At 46.1% G+C, this 20,183-nt stretch overlaps 1 protein-coding gene across 1 annotated transcript in view; it reads right to left on the reverse strand.

Moving 5' to 3' along the window:
• Window positions 1–907, reverse strand: part of TNFRSF1B (TNF receptor superfamily member 1B) — a 39,966-nt gene extending 39,059 nt beyond the window's left edge. The window contains exon 1 of the mRNA XM_063145295.1: window positions 840–907. Coding sequence (XP_063001365.1) covers window positions 840–902 — 63 coding nt within the window. The 5' untranslated portion in view covers window positions 903–907. The remainder of the gene's footprint in view (window positions 1–839) is intronic.
• Between the last annotated feature and the right edge of the window lie 19,276 nt (window positions 908–20,183).

Genomic DNA, 20,183 nt, shown 5'->3' on the forward strand with positions numbered 1-20,183 from the left:
GGAGTAAGCGTGACATCGTTGACAGTAAGAGAGAAAGAGAGATGAGGAGAAGGTTTAGGGCAGCAGTTCTCAACCTGTGGGTCGGGGCCCCTTTGGGGGTCGAATGACCCTTTCACAGGGGTCGCCTAAGACCATCGGAAAACACATATTAGATTGTAAGCCTATGCGGCAGGGTCTTGCTATTTACTGTTTTACTCTGTACAGCACCATGTACATTGATGGTGCTATATAAATAAATAAATAAATAATAATAATAATAATAATAATAATAATAATAATAATAATAATAATAATAATAATATTTCCGATGGTCTTAGGAAACTGCATTGACTGAACTATGTCCTGTATCATCTTTTGTATTATTAAAGCTATTGTTATGTATTATTTTCATTAGCAAACCATCCCACGACAATGGATCCTGTAGAGAAGAACGAAAATAATTTTGTGGTTGGGGGTCACCACAACATGAGGAACTGTATTAAAGGGTCGTGGCATTAGGAAGGTTGAGAACCACTGGTTTAGGAGGAAAAACAAGCAATTCAGTCTTTGCCATATTAAGTTTCAAAGGACGGTGAAGCAACCAAGCTGAGATATCTGAAAGACATGCCGAGATAAGATCGTGGACATCAGGAGAAAGATCCGGAGATGAAAGGGGTGGTGGTGGGGTCTTATGGCAAGGTGGACCCTGCGTCGTGGAATGGGGGGGGGGGGCGTTCTTTGGGGCGCTGGCGCGATGAGGAAGGCTACCTGGAAGGTCTGGGGGGGGGGGAGTGGCAGGGGTCGCCCGTGGGTCGGAGGGGGCTATTGGAAGGGCCGCGCTCGCTCGCGCGCTCGCTCACCTGCAGTAGCGCCAGCTGCAGCGCCGAGCACAGCAGCCCCGCGGAACGCCGGCGCCTCCACATCCTGCCGCTGCTCCGAGCGAAAAGCGAAAGTAGGCACGGGAAGGCCCGGGTCAAGGCGAGACGGTGGAGGGGGGCGGACTCCGGAGGAGGAGGAGGAGGAGGAGGGGACGACGCGGGGCATGGCCGGACGCGGAACCAGCCCCGGCTCAGCCTTCACGTGGGAGCCCGCCCGGGAGAGCTGAAGGGCGTCCAGCGGTGCCTCTGAGCATGCATAGAGGACACCCGGCGCGGTGGCCGCAAAGAGTGCCTCTGAGGGTGTCAAGAGAAACCTCTCCGCCGATGCTGCCTCCCCGCGGGACGCAAAAGGCGCATCTGGGCGGGTACAGAGACACCCTTTAGTGATTGCTCCCTTCCGCCCTGCAAGGAGTGACTCTGAACATGTACAGAGACTCCCCCTCCCCTTATTATTATTATTATTTATATAGCACCATCAATGTACATGGTGCTGTACAGATTACACAGTAAATAGCAAGACCCTGCCGCATAGGCTTACAATCTAATAAAGTTGTAGTAAACAATAAGGAGGGAAAGAGAATGCAAACAGGCACAGGGAAGTGTAAACAGGCACCGGGTGGGGTGAAGCTAACAGTATAGAGTCAGAACAAACTCAATATTTAAAAGCTATAGGGAAAAGAAACGTTTTTAGCTGAGTTTTAAAAGCAGTGATTGAGTTTGTAGTTCTCAAGTGTTCTGGAAGAGCGTTCCAGGCGTAAGGGGCAGCAGAAGAAAAAGGACGAAGCCGAGTAAGGGAAGTGGAGGTCCTTGGGCAGGCGAGAAGCATGGCATCAGAGGAGCGGAGAGCACGAGCGGGGCAATAGTGTGAGATGAGAGGAGAGATAGGCAGGAGCTAGACCGTGAAGAGCTTTGAAGGTCAGCAGGAGAAGTTTATATTGGATTCTGGAGTGAATTCTTCACCACTTCACCACGGCTTCCTCCTAGGCCATAGACAGTGGCTGAGTTCGGACGGCATGCCAATCCACGGTGGTTTCCCATTCTGTTCCGACTACCCCACCCCACCCCGTTGATTAGCGTGTCGTCTGAACTCAGCCAGTGTTAGCTGAGCATGATGTACAGACCGCCATTTTTGCCTTTGCTGCATCTCCGGGTCACAACGGTCCATCTGAGCATTTACAGAACACCACTGTCGTGACTGCTATATTTCCAAGCCACAAACAGTACCTCTGAGCATGCTCCTAGGCAATCGCGATTCACGTGGTGAATCTGAGCATGTACAGAGAGCCAAGTTCACTGTTCCTAGATCCCATACCAGTGGGTAGCAAGATCTCCCTTCTGAGCAAAAATGTTGCTGCTCACCACCAGAGAAGTGTGAAGAAAATCGTGTTCAGAATCTCCTTTAGAATACAGATACTTTCATTTATTTATTCTCTACCGGCAAACACACACACACACACGGCCCTACTGGTGTGTGTTGGTGTGTGAGCACCTCCCTAACAATTAAATTGCGAGCCCCAATTGCAACCCACCACAACATTTATATATTCCAGTGGGTGGAAGGGTGCTGTCGCCCTCCTGCCCTGCTTGTGGGTCTCTGGTTGACAGCTGGTGGGCCACTGTGTGAACAGGGAGCTGGAGTGGATGGACTGAACCCTCAGGGCTCTTATGTTCTTAGCTCTAACCCAAGAGGCAAAACTCTTCCCCCACATATTTATGGACTCTACTCCACATTGCTGCTGTCTCATGGCCGCATTGTGCTTATGTAGGCTCAGAGCCCCTCCGTGGCATCTTCTGAGTAGACCTGCCTTATATCGCAGAAACACTGTGAGTCCAGAGACGCCTTTCTAAGGAAACAGGACACTCAGTAAACCGTGGAATCCTGAAACGTCGCACCGCTCAGAAGTGGGGTGCAGCAGCGTCTTTTCACTTTGGCTCTCCCCGGCCATGGTTTGAACAATCGCCAATACTACATTCCTGTGGATTTATTGTTTTGTTCTATTATATTATGGTGCTGATGCAAAGCGCTTTGGGATTTGTGCAAATGAGAAGCGGTATAGAAATATGGCTGATAATAACAATAGTTTAAAAAGGTACTGTTTACCTTTTTACCCCCGCTGTTTACCTGTTACCTGTTTACCCCCACCCCCACCCCATATGTATATTTTCTGATTTGTGCTAGTGGTCCCTCGTGTGTCTACTCAGAAGTTGCCATGGGGGGTCTCTGAGCCTACATAAGCATAATGCGGCCATGAGGCAGAAGCAGTGTGGGGAAATGAGCATCAATTGGATGTTTGCATGTTCCTGTGTGCCCAACATTTCAAACAGCAAAACAGGAACACTCGTTGGTGTAATTGACCATTGAAAGTTTCATTCCCCCCCTCCCAAAACAAACAAATCATTTTCATTTATTTATTCATTTTCAATGGTTAACTCCATTCTTTCCTAGGAGGGAACTTCTGAATCCCAGGAGATGTCTCTTTGTTCATGGATTCTGGTATTTCAGATCTGCATGTAGTGCTTTTTCTAGGGAAGAACTATCAGCTGAAATGTAATTTTGAAAGAAAAAAGATTAACCACACAACTTTGAAAATAATTATGCTGCTTAAACATTTCTGCTTAAAGTTCTAGCCAACACAGAGGAATGCAGATTGTAGTGCTGGGCTGAAATGCACCCTCCAATTCCAAGAAAGTTTCTCGCTCTGCGAAACAGGCTGCCATTTTTCTGCCGTTGTTCTCATGTTGCTTTAGAATTCCTTCTGTGTTTCTTTTTGTGGAGTTATTGAGGCTACATCATGTAATGGACCTGCAAACTTCTGTGAGTGACCAATCACAAGCATGCAATAAATCGCTTGTTTAGTGAAACTGAGAGACGGGCCTCTCCAGGAGTTCTTAAAACTCAGGCAGGCTGATATGGGAGAAGGCAGTCTTCAGGTAGCCTGACCCCGAGCCATGTAGGACTCGGTAGTCATAGCCAGCACGGTGCATTGTGCCCTGAAACGGAGCAGTAGCCAGGGAAGCTGCTGTGCCCGGGGAGTCACGAGGCATGGCTTTGATTGGGCAGTCCCATTGCCTCATTCACGGAGTCCACCTGGTAGCAGCAGCCCTCAGTGCCTTAGGCAGGGTTTTCCCCCAGCCCTACCAGGGGAGGCCTCAAACTAAACTGGGATTTTCTGCCTACGAAGTACGTGTTCTACCAGCGCATGTCCCCCTCTTTGCTCCCATCTCCATACTTCTTACAGAACGTCTTTGGGCAGGTGAATTGAACCTTGTAATCATGACAGTATTTGCTGGGCCCCTTCTGTTCAGCACTGACACAAGCAAATCCTTGGATGGCATCAAACCTGGACATGTAGAGGCATGAAGAGAGGCCACCTGTTCATGACTGAGCTTGCAAAACAGGAACATAGGAAGCTTGCCTCAGGCAGAGTCAGCCTGCCCATTGGTCCATTCCAGCTCAGTATCTTCAATGCTGCCTGGGAGGGGCTCTCCCAGGTCTCAGGCAGGGGCCGTCCCCATCCTTACCTGGAGATGCTGGGAATAGAACCTGGGAACATCTGCATGCAAAGCAAGTGCCCGTACCACTGAGTTATGTCCCCAGTCATCATTATGCCTAATGATGAGAGAAGATCCTAGAGGTATTTAAGATCACTATAGGCAGGAGAGGGAGGGAGGGAGAGAGAGAGAGAGAGAGAGAGAGAGAGAGAGAGAGAGAGAGATGCCTACAGGTATTACATATCCTTTCTGCAGGAAAGCAATGGACCTCCATGGGGTCTAGGCACAGAAACACCTTAGGGGTCTCCCCAAAGAGGGACTCTTGGTGGAAGTCGAACCTCTTGGTGTCAAGGGAGAGGCGAAGCTGCTCCCCAGGGAGCTTTCCCCAGCCCCTGCCTGGGGATGTCGGGGATTGAACTGGGGAACTTCTGCAGAACAAGTGCAGAACAAAAGCTGATGGAAGTGGGTGTAGATATCTGAGGACCCTGGAAAGCCAAATTTGGCCTGCACCCGTTCTGCACCCGTGATTTGGGGACTGAGCTCTACCTGCTTTGCCCAGGTAGCAACAGACGGGAAACAATTGGCGATGCTGCCACTCAGAGAAGAACAATAGTAGAATGTAAGTGCCATGCTGCTTCCGGCCTCTGCCCTATCTAATCTAGCATCCTGTTTCCCAGAGGGCAGCCAGATGCCTCTGGGAAGAACTCAAACAGGACATGAAAGCCACAGCACCAGATTCAATACCCAGCGGCTCTCCAAGGTCTCAAGCAGTTGTTTCCCCTCTAGCCCTACGTGGAGATGCCAGGTTTTAAACCTGGGACCTTTGGAGTGCAGAGGGTGTGCTCAGCCACTAAGACATCACTCTGGTCTTGGCTGTTTTTCTGAGTCTGAAGACTTGTTCCTCTAGCTCAGTATTTTCTACATTGACTGGAGTCAGCTGTCAAGGTTCCAGACTGGGGTCTTGAACAGGCAGGGCTCTTCCAGCATCTCTGCTAGCGACGCTGGGGATTGAACCCAGCGCCTCTAGGGTGCAAAGCCTGTGCTTGGACCAGCAAGGTAGGGCCCGTCTCCTCTTTGTCACTTAGAAGTTGGAGGTCACGTGAGGGACACCTAGGATTTGGGGCAAGACCGGCGATCACGAGGGGCGGTCAGAATGTAGAAGTGCGCAGATCACTTTCCCACAACAAAAAGGAAATTACACTGACTCAGTGAAGACTCAGTTGGGAAATGCAAGTAGCACGTCTCCAGTTCTGCATTCCAGAATGTGAAATTCAGTCCACCCATGTCACCGTCCACATAACAGAGAACCATATCCCATGACTATCTAGAACTAAGGAGGGCAGGCTGTCAGGATATTATTATTATTATTATTAATAATTAATTAATTAATTAATTAATTAATCATTATTATTATTATCCCAAGTTCCACTGAGATAAGTGCAGGCATATATTGACAATTCACTGGCCTTTTCAGACAACATGCTAAACCATGACAGTTAAGCGTTTTGAGCTAAACATTATGACTTAGCTGGTCATATGAAGCATGGCTTAGTGTGTCGTGTGAACCATTCCTAACCATGGTGGCTAAATAACCACGGTTTAAACATGCACACTAACCACTGGCTGCAAAAGGGTTAGTGGCCTAAGCATGGCTTAGCGTGTTGTCTGAACAGCCCCCCTAAATCTGAGCTCAAGAATTTGTTCAGATCACCAGAACAAACTTCTTCTTCCGCACAAAACCTCACTCTTACTTATAGTTCCTCCTCCCCAATTGTTCCCCATTTCTGCAGAGGGCTTTTGTTGTTGCTATTGTTGAAGAATTTGCCACTTTTAATATTTTAACTGTTTTTATGTCTTTTATTGTTGTGAGCCACCTCGGCAGGGCGTCTGCCCTGAAAGTCGGCCAAGAAATGTTTTAAATAAAAATAGACAAATAGTGTCAGAAATCCTTGTTGATCTACTTCAAATCACCTGGAGATTTACTAGTAGATCTGGATCGACTTCTTGCGCATCCCTGATCTAAGGTACGTATTTGCTAGAGAAATATCTACATTCACACTGTAATTGCTAGCAGTTCCATGGGTTGTTTATAAACTAGTGCAAGAGAGTAAAGGCACAAGAAGCAATGAGTTCAACGAGACATCACTGGGAAAGCCACATCAAGCCATCCGAGAGGCCTGGCCTAGGAATGTGGCCCAGCAGGAGCGGACCAGAGGAATTGCAGGACGTCTCATTTCGAAATGCAACCTCCTCTCTCACACTCTCCGTGCATCGCCAAAAAGGATTTCCTCACACTGAAAACGTTTGCCCCGTCTGCAGGGCAGGAATTCCATCCAGGGTCATTACATTGACTGCAATGGGATCATCACACATCTCTTTAGGATGTTCCTTCCGTAGATCCGAGGAGAGTTCATAGTCGCCATTTCCTGAGGGGTTGTCCCGATCAAACCAACGGGTTGTGCAGCCTAAAGAAGAGAGAGAAAGAAAGAGATAAATCAAAGCAAGACTCAAAGCCGTGTTGGCTTCAGGTTTGGGGGACAGCTGGCCCTGCTCACACTGCCCCGCCATTAAGGTCTGCAACATTAGCAGGCAGTAGTAGAGATAGGGCCTTCTTCGGAGTAGCCCCTGACTGCTGGATTTCCCTGCCAAGAAATATACAGCTTAGGGTGACCAACTGTCAGGATTTCCCCGGATTTGTCCTGGTTTTTGATCTTTCCATGGTGTCAGGGGGGATTTTCTATCATTTTCAATAATGTCCTGGAATGATACACCTTCCTCTTTAAGGCTGCCATTAGCATGGCAGGAGGGAATGACATGCTTTCTTGAGGCACATCATTCCCCCACCCCGAGCTCCAATTGAGGTCTTGAAGGGGAAAGTGGGTCATTCATGGACATTATAGAAAAGGCCCCAATTGGAGTGGATGGTGGTGGTGCAGAATGAAATCCTTTCCCCTCCTCCACTCCAATCGGGTTCTTTAAGGTGGCGGGGGAATAACGTATTTTCTGCAGGACTCAGAAAGCTGCTTCCCCCCCCCCCACACACTAGGTGTCCTCTTTTTTGGTTTCCCAAATATGGTCACCCTAATACAGCTGGATCCATCAATTGTTTTCAAGAGGGTATGTTTTAATGTGTATGTTTTCTTTGGCTTTTGACTAAAATTTTAGTATTATATATGATTTTTTCAATTATGTGTGCTACTTTTATTGTTTGTTTATTTAAATGACTTAAAGGTGGCATGTAAACAAAAAGAAAACTTCAGAGCACAATGAAACAATGATGAAAACAATAAAACAACTGTTAAAATCAAAGCATCATCATATACACAATAGCATCCAATAAAGTCAATTATAGGCCAAGGTAAATAGGTCTGAAATAATAGGGCCTGCTGAATAGCATTCGGAACAGAGTTCTACAAGTGGCGGGGCTGCTACTGAGTAGGCCCTATCTTCTTCTTCTTCTTCTTCTTATTATTATTATTATTATTATTATTATTATTATTATTTATATAGCACCATCAATGTACATGGTGCTGTACAGAGTAAAACAATAAATAGCAAGACCCTGCCGCATAGGCTTACATTCTAATCTCTCATGTCAGCCCACCTAATTGCTTTTATAGGCAGGCAGACAATAAGGGCCTCCAACCTTGATCTCAGAGTGTTTGGATCTGGCTTTTTTTAACAGGTTCACTCTTACATTTGTTTAATCTTGTAAACCGCCTTGAGTCCCAGTACTGGGAAAAGGTGGGAAATAATAATAATAATAATAATAATAATAATAATAATAATAATAATATAGGATTGTAAAAATTGTTAATTGATATGGAATTGTATGTTTTTAAACTGTCTTGGGAAGTCTGCAGTTTGACAGATGGCTAAGAAATGCATTAAACAAATAAGAAAGATACTGGGCTCCTCTGAATGAGTGATTTATTACACGCTCGTGATTGGCGACTCATGGAAGTTTGCGGGTTCCATTACACAACATTACCAATGACCAGGACGTCTCCTGCCCTATCCCTTGGAAATCCCGCTTTTAAAAGAACCGTAATATCCAGAAAAAGTGGGATCTTCCAGCATGTAAACTCGGCATTGTGCAATCATTCCAGCACTAGATGCAGCAGTCTCAATGGAAGTTCGGGAGAGGGAGGAAGTATTCAATTCAAACTACATGGCTGCATATGTAATTGAGCCACTTGCAATCCCAGAAAGAAAGCAGAAAGCCCTGGTAAGGCAGCGGGATTTTTTTAAAATGGTAGAGAAGCTCCCTGTCAATAGACTCCTCTCTGAGTGGGCCCATCTCCTCCTCAACAGTGTCACCTCCACCATTCAGTTGCCCTCTCCCTCTTGGCCTGATCCATGCAACGACTCAGGGGAAGACTGCAAAGCAAGTGGTGAATGCCGCGCCATCTTTCCACACTTGTCACTGTTTGCCTAATGAAAGCAGACAGGCGAATGGGCATTAATTAGGGAGGACGACAACCAGTGAACTCTTGGGGTTGGCAATGGGCCCCCAGCAGTATTGTAGGCCTTGACCTGTGCTCATCAATACCAACCTCTGATAATGCACCAAGCTGCTGTGTAACCTCCATTTGTTTGAGCTTGTGTGGGGCTAGAGAAAGATGGACTTTGCTATCTGCTAGCAGAGAGGTATCGTAGGGCCCACGTTGCTTGTCCGTTATGCAGGTGTTGTCATGTTTGCTGGCTCTTGCCACATTATCAGAGTAGGAACAGGAAAAATAATGCTAATGAAACTATGACAGCCTTTCTTCTCCTGTGCAGTCAATGCAACCTTTTTACTCCATCATTACAGAAGATATTTCCCTGAACTAGCATTTCTTCTGCGAGAACCCTTCCCCCCCCTTTTTTTCCAGCACTTGACCACAACCAGGAAAATGTGATTCCACCCCCAGGCAACCAGTAAACTGTTTGCTGAATGGAGCCCAGTTGCGCAAAGGTCACAGGCCCCAATAGGCTCGTGCCTGTGTGATAAGTCGCTCTCTCACCCACGTCACTGTTTTGCAAATGTTTATGCAGAATGTTTTAAACCTGGTGGTGGGGATGGGACACGTGGCCCTTCAGATTTTGTTGGATTGCAACTCCCATCAGCACTAGCCAGCCTAGCCAACGTGAGGGATGATGGGAGTTGTAGGCCCACAACTTCTGGAGGGCCACAAGTCTTTCACCCTGCACCAAAGAACAGAATCATGGAATCATAGAACTGTGGAGTTGGAAGGGACCACAAGGATCATCCAATCCAACCCTCTGTAATGTGCAGGAACACCAATTAAACCATCCATGATTGGCGGCTGCCCAGCCTCTTCTTAATCATAAAGAAAAGATACCAGAGAGTGTCCTGAATGCTTTTACAATGCTTTTAAAAAACAAAAACAAAAAAACCCCAACAACACAGGAACTAATGACAATTGCTAGGAATTTTGTGCAAATCTCCCCTCCATTCTACTGCTCTGCCTTGAATTTTGCGCAATTTTTGCAATCCTACTTACTGCTCTGTAACCCTCAGGTACACCTGACAGCTAGGTACAGAGCTGGTGACTGCAGGAGAGAAGGCAGGATGACATTTCCAAGGGCATCGACATCATAATGTCTTTGTTTCAAGCAACACGCTTACTTCAGTGTAATGTACAGTACCCTTTATTTAAAAAAAGAAAGTGGGGAGTGGGAGGTGTGCTGCCGAGGCAGAGGACATGGACTAAGGGAGTAGAGAGAACATGGAAGTATGGGCAAGGCATAGGTGAGCTTCCATCCTGGGGCTTGTCTAGACAGCTGCTTTTCCCCTGTGGTGACTTCGGAGTGGCAGCAGGTGATCTACACGATGCAGCCGCCACTCCGCCCCAAAGCTCTGCTCTAGAAAAGTCAGGCACTTACCCTGACTTGTTTAGCTTGGAGCTGCTGCAAAGTGTGCCATGGGCAGGGAAAGGGGTGGACCAGCAAGCCAAAAGGTCGCTGGACCACCTCCGCACCACTGTGGACCTTTGTTTTTAAAAATAAAATAAATAAAAATAAAGGGAGGTGGATATTCTGAGAGGGGGGAGTACCCCGTTTCCCCTTCCTTCCCCCCATTTAGCTGTAAATGCGACCCTTCACATTTACAGCTTTAAAACAAACAAATAAAACGGAGGCCAGTATATATATAAAACACCTAACCTTGGAAGAGGAGGCGCTGATGCTCCCAGGCACTCCTGAACTGCTGCTCGTGCAGGAAAGCCTGCAATTGTGCTTCTTCCGCTGAAGATGGTCGGAAGGAGCACCGATGCTGGGGGGCGCTGCCCGGCGCCGCCGACCCAACACCGTCAAGACGAGGGCCTGGACTGCTGTACAGTCACCATTGATTCCCCCCAACTGCCCCAACATTACTCACAGATTAAAGACCTGTCCCGTGTTAGATGCTGGGGTCCCATCCAGGGTCTGCGCTTCAATACCGAAGGGGTGATGGCAAATCAAGTTGGGGAATTCCCTCCTCAAGTCAACGGTTGTTTCATAGTCTCCAACTCCAGTAGGGTCATCCCGGTCAAACCAACGGGTCACGCAAGCTGAAACTGAGAAGACACCAAGAGAAACCTTCTGTGACGCTTTGCTTTGGTGACCAACCAGAAGGGGAAGTTTTCGACTGGAAGTGAATATGAAAAAGGCTCTTTCAAATTATACAGCGCGTTTGTGAGTGCAAGCGTGAACAGAATACCTTTTGAATGTCAAATGTCAAGGAGTCGACCTTTGACATTTCAAATTCAAAGTTTGATTGCAGGTTCTGGGTTTTCTGGTTTGTAGGAGAAATGTGAGTTGGGGTGTCAAAAACCTGCTGGGCAGATTTCGGACTTGCAGGACCTACTTTTCTGCCTTCTCTCTGTCCCACCACCATCACAGGCATGCCTGGTGGGAACACGGGAGATGGCCTTCTTGGTGGCTGCCCCGGGGCTCTGGAACTCCCTTATTTATTTATTTACTTATTTATTTGTTACATTTATATACCGCCCCATAGCCGAAGCTCTCTGGGCGGTTTACAAAAGTTAAAAACAGTAAACATTAAAAGTATATAAAATTTAAAACATAAAAACAACAGTATAAAAAAAAAATCAGGAAAGGTAGACTGGGTCCCTTCCTGGTGTGTTTCTGGAGGCAGGCTAAAACTTTTCTGTTCCGGCTGGCGTTAATTATTTTTTTAAAAAATTTAATATCTTTATCTGTTTTAACTGTACATGTTTTAATTTGTAAAACCGCCTTGAATCCCAGTATTGGGGACAAGGTGGGAATAATAATAATAATAATAATAATAATAATAATAATAATAATAATAATAATAATAATATACTAGGAGCCTAAGACCCACCAATTGGAACTAGATGCAAAAATAGTGGCTCAGATGGGTAGACACATGCAAAAAATTAAGGAAGAGGGTGACTAGGTTTTGACTATTAACCCACCATTGAATAGTGTATTGTCTGAACACGGCCAGTGCTTCGGAGCACATACTCAGCGCAGGAATTTAAGATCAGTACCAGAATCAAGCACCAGAAAATCATCCTTTCACACAAAACCCCACTCCTGGTTTTCTCCAAAGTATTCTTTTTCAGTAGCCTAATGTGTGTGTGTGTGTGTGTGTGTGTGTGTGTGTGTGTGTGTGTGTGTAAGAGAGCTTTTTAGGTGTTCCGCCACCAGATGGTGCTGTTTCATTGAACAGAATAACATTACCTAGAGGGGAAGTTTTTAATTCAAAATTACATGGTAATCAGTTGTAAATGCGGAAAGACTCCAGAAGAAGAAACCCCAGTAAAGATGTGGGGGGGGGGTTCCCCTTAATTTAGAGACACCCTCTTTCGTTCTTTGCTGGACATTATGTGCTTTTCGTAACATCTTCTTGCCTGATACAGAGATCTGGAGATCTCAAAAGCTTGCCTAAATTTTTGCGCATGTTTGGCTGGTCCTAAATCAAAGAATGGCCAAATGCATTTGGGATTTTTTCTAATGGAACATCACAATTTTTTGTTTTATGTTTGGTAGTAGTTATAAAAAAAAAAGAAGGGGGTTGGACTCGATGGCCTTATAGGCACCTTCCAACTCTACTATTCTATGATTCTATGAATGTTATAACTTTCATGATTTTAATGAAGCAGCATTGCTATCGTTGTTTGCCTGAACATTTTTAACATCCATGTTTTTAATTGTTCTTAGTCTTTGGGTTGGTTTTAAACTGTATTTTAAAATGAGAGGTCTGGAAACAATGCCCCAGGAGGAGAGACCTGCAGTTCAGGTCATTTTTGTGTAGGAATTCAGAAAGATTGGACCCTCAAGCATCGCATTCAATAATGAGTGATACACATAAACCTCACTCTGCAGATCTGAAACAACAACAAGCGCATTTTGTATACTGTAGACCAAGAGTGAGCAGACCTCAAATTTGCAGGATCTACTTTGCAGTGGCAGGAAAGCAGGGCAGGGGGGCAGGGGGTGGGCTTGTCAAGCCTAGAGGAATGGTCACCATGGCAATGGGGAACTCCAGGGAAAGTATGGGCAGTTATGGTAGAATCATTGAATCACAGAATCATAAAATAGCAGAGTTGGAAGGGGCCTACAAGGCCATCGAGTCCAACCCTCTGCTCATTGCAGGAATCCACCCTAAAGCATCCCTGACAGATGCTTGTCCAGCTGCCTCTTGAATGCCTCTAGTGCGGGAGAGCCCACAACCTCCCTAGGTAACTGATTCCATTGTCATACTGCTCTAACAGTCAGGAAGTTTTTCCTGATGTCCAGCTGGAATCTGGCTTCCTTTAACTTGAGCCTGTTATTCCGTGTCCTGCACTCTGGGAGGATCGAGAAGAGATCCTGGCCCTCCTCTGTGTGACACCTTTTTAAGTATTTGAAGAGTGCTATCATGTCTCCCCTCAATCTTCTCTTCTCCAGGCTAAACATGCCCAATCATTAAGTCTTGTAGGCCAGGCTCTGTGTGTGTGTTGATGGGCACGTGCGTGCATTAGCTGGGCTGTTGGCAATCCTGTTTAGTTGTGCAATTCTGACATGTTGACACCCTACACTAACACTATTGGACTGTTTGCATTCTCGGCTAAGCAAGTCTGGAATGTCCCTTTTACCCACTCCTTTGTTGATCAGCTCTCTGAATCAAGCCTCGCAGTCTTTCCCTGCCTTCCTTTGTTTCCCATAGAACCCCCTTTTCTATTTTGAGCATCAAAATAAGGAAATGGTTCCAAAGGGGGGGGAACTTCCTTAACGCTCAGTGTTGGGCAATGCTCCAAAACAACCTTGATATGATGACCGAGCGATGAAATGGCTGCCCAGGTTTGCAGCTCTGCTCTTTGCAGTCACATCAGAAGTGGAGGGGTGTTTGTGAACCTGAGCACCAGGCAGTTCCATTATTCCCACAACGTGAAACCATAGCTTGGCATTACATCCAAATTGCCCCCCAACCCATGAAACCCTTCCTCGTCACATTGAAGGGCTAGTGTCATGTTCTTTTTGTTGTGTGTATTTGTGGACTTAAAAGAAATCACCCAATTGCTTATTTATTGATTCATTTAAAATACCTATTTCCGCCTTTCTTTCCTATTGCTGGGTGTGTGTTTCTCTACATTAAGGGGGGAAAACCCACATCCTTACCAGGCTTTCTTCTTCTGGAATCTTTTCACATTTGCAACTGCCTTCTTTAGATGACGACCATGTGATTTTCAATTGAAAACATCTCCTCTCGACAATGCTATTCTGTTCAATGAAACTGCACCATCTAGAGGTGGAATTACAGCACTATACTGGCTTTACACACTGCCAATTTCATCCCATTAAGGTTTAGTCCAGCTTATCTCTGATCTTTTTAAAAGCAAGATAAATGGGGGAAAGTGCAGATGTCCTGTAAAACCCACAAATGTTTGTGAATGGCCAATCATGAGTGTGCATTAAATTGCATGTGTAGGGAAGATTAGCCACATGCAACATGGCTAATGGAAAACAATTAAAAAACAGTAGTACAAATTTGAAAAGCCAATAAATAGAGTGACCATATGAAAAGGAGGACAGGGCTCCTGTATCTTTAACAGTTGTATAGAAAAGGGATTTTCAGCAAGTGTTATTTGCATGCATGCAGCACCTGGTGAAATTCCCTCTTCATTGCAACGGTTAAAACTGCAGGAGCCCTGCCCTCTTTTGTATCTGGTCACTCTAGTATAGCTCATGCAGCTTCATTTCATCATGCCCTTACTGCGGAGTGTAGCTTTCCAAGTAAAAACAGAGCGTGAATTCGAGCTGAGCAGAAATTTTGCAGTTGACATTTTAAAGGAAAATATCCTGATTCTCCCACACTTGATCACCCTATGCAGGGCTGGTGCCAGACTATTTTGCGCCCTAGGCAAGGTGAGCTACTTTCACAAACACACACACCCAAAATGCCAACTTTGATTTTTAAGAACATATGTTTCCTGGAAAAAATAAGAAGCACAAAACTTGAAACTGCTAAATTTATTTTAAAGTGCAAGAAATATGTCATGCCAATTATAGCAAACAAATTGGAAAGGAACGTCTATGGGTCTAAAATGCATTATTTAATAGGAATATCACCTCCAAATCATCCCCCCCAACTCACACGCACGCGCACACACACACTCAGCATCACTCACTCCAAACAAACACACGCATGAACTAGGGTGACCATATTTTGGAAACCAAAAAGGAGGACAACATGGTCGCCCCCAAGGGGGCGTGTCCAGTACCAAGGGGGCGTGCCCACAATGACAGTTTAAAAAATAATAATTTTAAAACCTCGTTTTTTAAAAAATTCCTAAAAAATCAATGAATGAACAGATCTGTTTCAAATTTGGTGTGGCTAAAGCTCTACCTAAATCCTATCATGGTACAAAGTTTCATCTCTTTATCTTTAAAAATGATGATTTTAAAAATAATAATTTTAAAACCTCAATTTTAAAAAAAATCCTAAAAAACCAATGAATGAACAGATCTGTTTCAAATTTGGTATGACTAAAGCCCTTCCTAAGAGCTACCATTGTGCCAAGTTTCATGTCTTTATCTTAAAAAATGACGGAGTTATAAGTATTTTTGTTAATTCCCATTAGAGCTGCTCTTTGGGGGGGGGGGGAATCCGGATTTCTCCTCCCCCTCCTGGATTTGCCATCAAAAAACCGGACAAATCTGGGCAAATCCAGTCTTATGGTTATTCTTCATCAGTGGTTCTCAACCTTCCTAATGCCGCGACCCTTTAATACAGTTCCTCATGTTGGGGTGACCCCCAACCATAAAATTATTTTCGTTCTTCTCTACACGATCCATTGTCATGGGATGGTTTGCTAATGAAAATAATACATAACAATAGCTTTAATAATACAAAAGATGATACATGACATAGTTCAGTCAACACAGTTTCCTAAGACCACCGGAAATATGTGTTTTCCAATGGTCTTAGGCGACCCCTGTGAAAGGGTCATTCGACCCCCAAAGGGGTCCCGACCCACAGGTTGAGAACCGCTGTTCTACATGAACACATGCATTCACTCAAAGACCCTATGCACCCCATTCACCCATACATTCTCATTCTCTCTCTCTCTCTCTCTCTCTCTCTCTCTCTCTCTCTCTCTCTCTCTCTCTTTCCGGCGCGTTCTGGAAGTCCAAACGTGGAGCCATCCCACCCCAGTGTCCCTGGCTTCGCTTCGGCTGGGAGGGCGCGGGGCACCATCTCGCATGCCCAGGCCCAGCTAAATCCTTGGGCCGGGCCAGCTCACAGCCAATGCACGTGAGTGCTGCACTGTGCCCGGTGCCCCTCTTAGCTTGGCGCTCTAGGCGGCCCGCCTGAGTGGCCTCTATGGTAGCACCGGCCTTGATCCTATGAAAAGAAGGCCACTTCTACAATTCTCTTGTTATATGCTCCACCTATTATTTTGGGGCAGCCAAAATTGCCTCCCTACAATGCTCCAGGACAACAAAAAGCGCAGAGCATTGTGGAAGATGCAAATGGCGGCCAACACAATGGCTGTTGCTGCTCCTTGCAACACCAAGAGCAGCATCCATGGCGGGGGGGGGGGGACCTTGGGAAAAAAGAAAGAAGAGGTGCTATTGCCCCCACTGATGGTGACCCTCACTCTAGAGAAGCTGGATAAATTCAGTGAAATGGTCCCTCACCTTCAATATCTTTGACCTCAAATAAGGTGGAGAGTTTCAAGCGGCCATTCGCACACAGCTCTCTGCCCTGAAACCGAGACTTGGGACCCCCTAATTTCGATGTCTTGCCAGTGGCCCACTGATCCAACTTCATTCTGTTCTTCCAGCAGGAAATGACTTGTAATACAGCTTCGCTTACAGAGACCAATTGGTGACTCTCAGATACACCCGTTCAAGTCTGGGAAACAAGCTAGTTGAATGAAGCAGGAAGAAGGTACACCTCTCAATGGCAAAACCTTTTTTCCTTGTCAAGAAAAAACTTGACAAGGCACCAGTGGCTCTGAGAAAATATGTGTGTGTGTGTGTGTGTGTGTGTTTCAGCCCCAGTCTAGTCTCCAGCATGGTGCCTGTGGACACGAACATACCCCTTGGATGCTTCTCTTGGGGCCTGCCAGGGTCTTTGCACCTCATGATTTTATTTTATTTTTTAAAAATATATATATATTAAATCATCTCTATTTCAGAGGAGGGCAACCAGGATGATCAGGGGTCTGGAAACAAAGCCCTATGAAGAGAGACTGAAAGAACTGGGCATGTTTAGCCTGGAGAAGAGAAGATTGAGGGGAGACATGATCACACTCTTCAAATACTTAAAAGGTTGTCACACAGAGGAGGGCCAGGATTTCTTCTCGATCCTCCCAGAGTGCAGGACACGGAATAACGGGCTCAAGTTAAAGGAAGCCAGATTCCAGCTGGACATCAGGAAAAACTTCCTGACTGTTAGAGCAGTATGACAATGGAACCAGTTACCTAGGGAGGTTGTGGGCTCTCCCACCCTAGAGGCCTTCAAGAGGCAGCTGGACAACCCTCTGTCAGGGATGCTTTAGGGTGGATTCCTGCATTGAGCAGGGGGTTGGACTTGATGGCCTTGTAGGCCCCGTCCAACTCTGCTATTCTATGATTCTGTGATTCTATGATTCTATGATTTAGCTGGGAGTCTTTCCACGCTGCAAAGCAAAGTGCTGCCTTCTCACCCCATCTTTCTTTGGGTTCAAAAAGGGGTGACTTTGTGTTCTTCCATCTCTGGCTTGGACTTAGGTCCTTGGGCAAGTTACTTTTCTTTCTTTTTTTAGCCTTCCCGGCTGCCTATTGGGAAATGAGTATTTTGTGACTGGCTGTGCCTCCAACAGCAGCCATTTTATGAACGGGCAAGCCCCACGGCAGCGTGTTTGGGAGAGTACCCATGCCGTGCTCAAAACGTGCCCAGTGACACAAAGAAACGAGAGCCCCTTCAGCACCCAGATTGATATAGACGTAAGCATTTTTACAGCAGTTCATAAGCCCCAAACTAACTTGGGTTGTTACTGAAGTACAGAATATTTCATATATCAAGAGTACTTAACACAAATCATAAGGCAGGAGCGTCCATCACCCTAATAGCTGATTCCAGCCCTAGTCCTTCCTGCTCATTTTGAGCCTTCCCCCCTTTCCCTTCCTTCTCCCCATCATTTTTGAGGCTACAGTTGGACCCTTGCTGCCCTCCCCGCCCATCGCCCTCATCCTTGCAGGCACATAATCAGAGAGTAACAAATCAGAGCAGAAATATGCAAAACGGACTATGACACCTGCCCCAGTTGGACCAATCAGAGGCTGATGCCCAGGCTGAGGAGGGCAAAATATGCCCCCAAGTATTGGGGGGGAGGAAAAGCAGGGTGTGATGCCACAGGTCTGGACACAGGCAGGGGTGAGGAACCAGGACACTTGAGGGTTAATAGTAATAATTGGGGATAGCTGCATTACGGGTGCTATGGGGTGGATGGGAAGCATACTCCGGCCGTTTCTACACCTGCCTTTTTCCTCGGGATCATCCCGGGATCATCCCTGTGCATCCAAATGACACACAAGGAATCCCGGGAGCAGGCAGGGACGATCCCTCCATTTGCCTGGGATAATCCTTAGGTGTAGAAAGGGCCCTCAGGGATATTCTTGCGCAGTCCCTGAATTTTCATTTAGGCTAATAAATCTGTAGCTCTTTTACTCTTGCTTATGGAACTGTGCAGTGGGCAGGCAAAACTCTGACCAACGGCTCACTAAGGAGTAAACGTTCCCTGCCTTCGGATGTTCCAACAAATGAGTGCAAAAACACTAGGATAATTGGACAGCCCCCAAAAGCTGCTCCAAAAGAATCTCTCCAAACTGTTTCACTGGGCCTTAAAATAGCAAATGCAGTTCAGGGTGAGCAGGCGTAAAGTGATGCATATTACGTCGCCATGCTACGCGCGTCACGTCGTATTCACTCTGATGTGGATCTGAGCCAATGGGGACTGACCAAGAAAGGGAACTTGAGGTTGGCTAGGTGAAACCATGGAATCAGTGAACAGGGTCTGTGAGAAAGGAAAATACCACAACGGGCAAAATTAGAAAAGGAACTGAAAACATGACAGCCAGTATCGTGATGCCTTTCTACCAATCTATGACGAAACCATGGTTGGAATACTGCGTACGGTTTGGGGCACCACATCCCCAAAAACGAATTTGTGAAGCTTGAAAAGGTACAGAAAAAAAAAGGGCAATCAGAATGATCAGGGGACAGACGCAACTCCCCTGCGAGGAACAGTCGTAACATTTAGGGCCTTTAAACTTGGATGAGTATTTATTTATTTATTGCATTTTTATACTGCCCAATAGCCAAAGCTGTCTGGGCGGTTTACAAAAGTAATAGGGGGATATAAATTCACTTGTGGTGTATTAAATTATGCGTATTATGGAAGTAAATAAAGATAAGATCTTCTCCTTCTTTCCTAATGCTAGAACCTGGGGGCATCTGAATAGCTGAATAGTGGGAATTTCAAGACAGACAAAAGAAAGTAGTAATTCACACCGCAGCAGATCATTAAACTGTGGAACTCACTGCCACACGATGTAGTGATGGCTGCCAACTCGTACTAGATCTGTACAACTGCTTTATAGTGGCATTGAAGTGCACTGATAACTGTTGGGGCACAATCCACATTCCTATACTGCTTTCATAGTGTCATTTCTTGCTTTTTATTCCACATTCGTAATGATTTGAAACAAAGGCCCTTTCTACACCTTGGATTTTTCTCTGGATCATCCCTGTGCATCCAAATGATGCACAGGGGATCTCGCAAGCAGGCAGGGATGATCCCTCCATTTTTCTGGGATAACCGAGACCTCGGTTATCCTGGTTTTACCCGCAGTCCTGGGATGATCCCAAGGACCACGGGCAGTGTGGGCGCCCATCCTGGCTTCTTCCCTCCTCCCCATGAGTAGCAGGGGTCAGCAGAGGGCAGGAGCTGGGCCAGGGGAAGTCCAGGAACATGGGGGGAGCAGGGTTGGGCGTTTTTGTTTTTGTTGCTGGTGACATAACCACGGTTTAAACACACTAACCATTTGCTGCAAAAGCGTTAGCAGCCTAACCATGGCTCAGTGTGTCGTCTGAACAGGCCCAATGTGTTTCATTTTGAAGAGGTTTCCCATGCCATCCTGAAACCAACATTTTGCCTCTCTTCTGGGCTAGTTCCAACCTTCCAAACACCAAGCAAGCCAGCCCTCTTTGGCTCTCACGTGCCTTGCCTCTGTTTCCCTTGAGGCAGAGCTCAAGACCTTTGTGGGGGCATGTATCAGAATATCCTCAGGTTTTCTTGGGCTGAGAAATTAATGTTCTTTAGCACAAACCTT

Source organism: Elgaria multicarinata, chromosome 20 (genome assembly GCF_023053635.1).
Source record: "Elgaria multicarinata webbii isolate HBS135686 ecotype San Diego chromosome 20, rElgMul1.1.pri, whole genome shotgun sequence".
In the NCBI taxonomy this organism is placed as follows: Eukaryota; Metazoa; Chordata; class Lepidosauria; order Squamata; family Anguidae; genus Elgaria; species Elgaria multicarinata.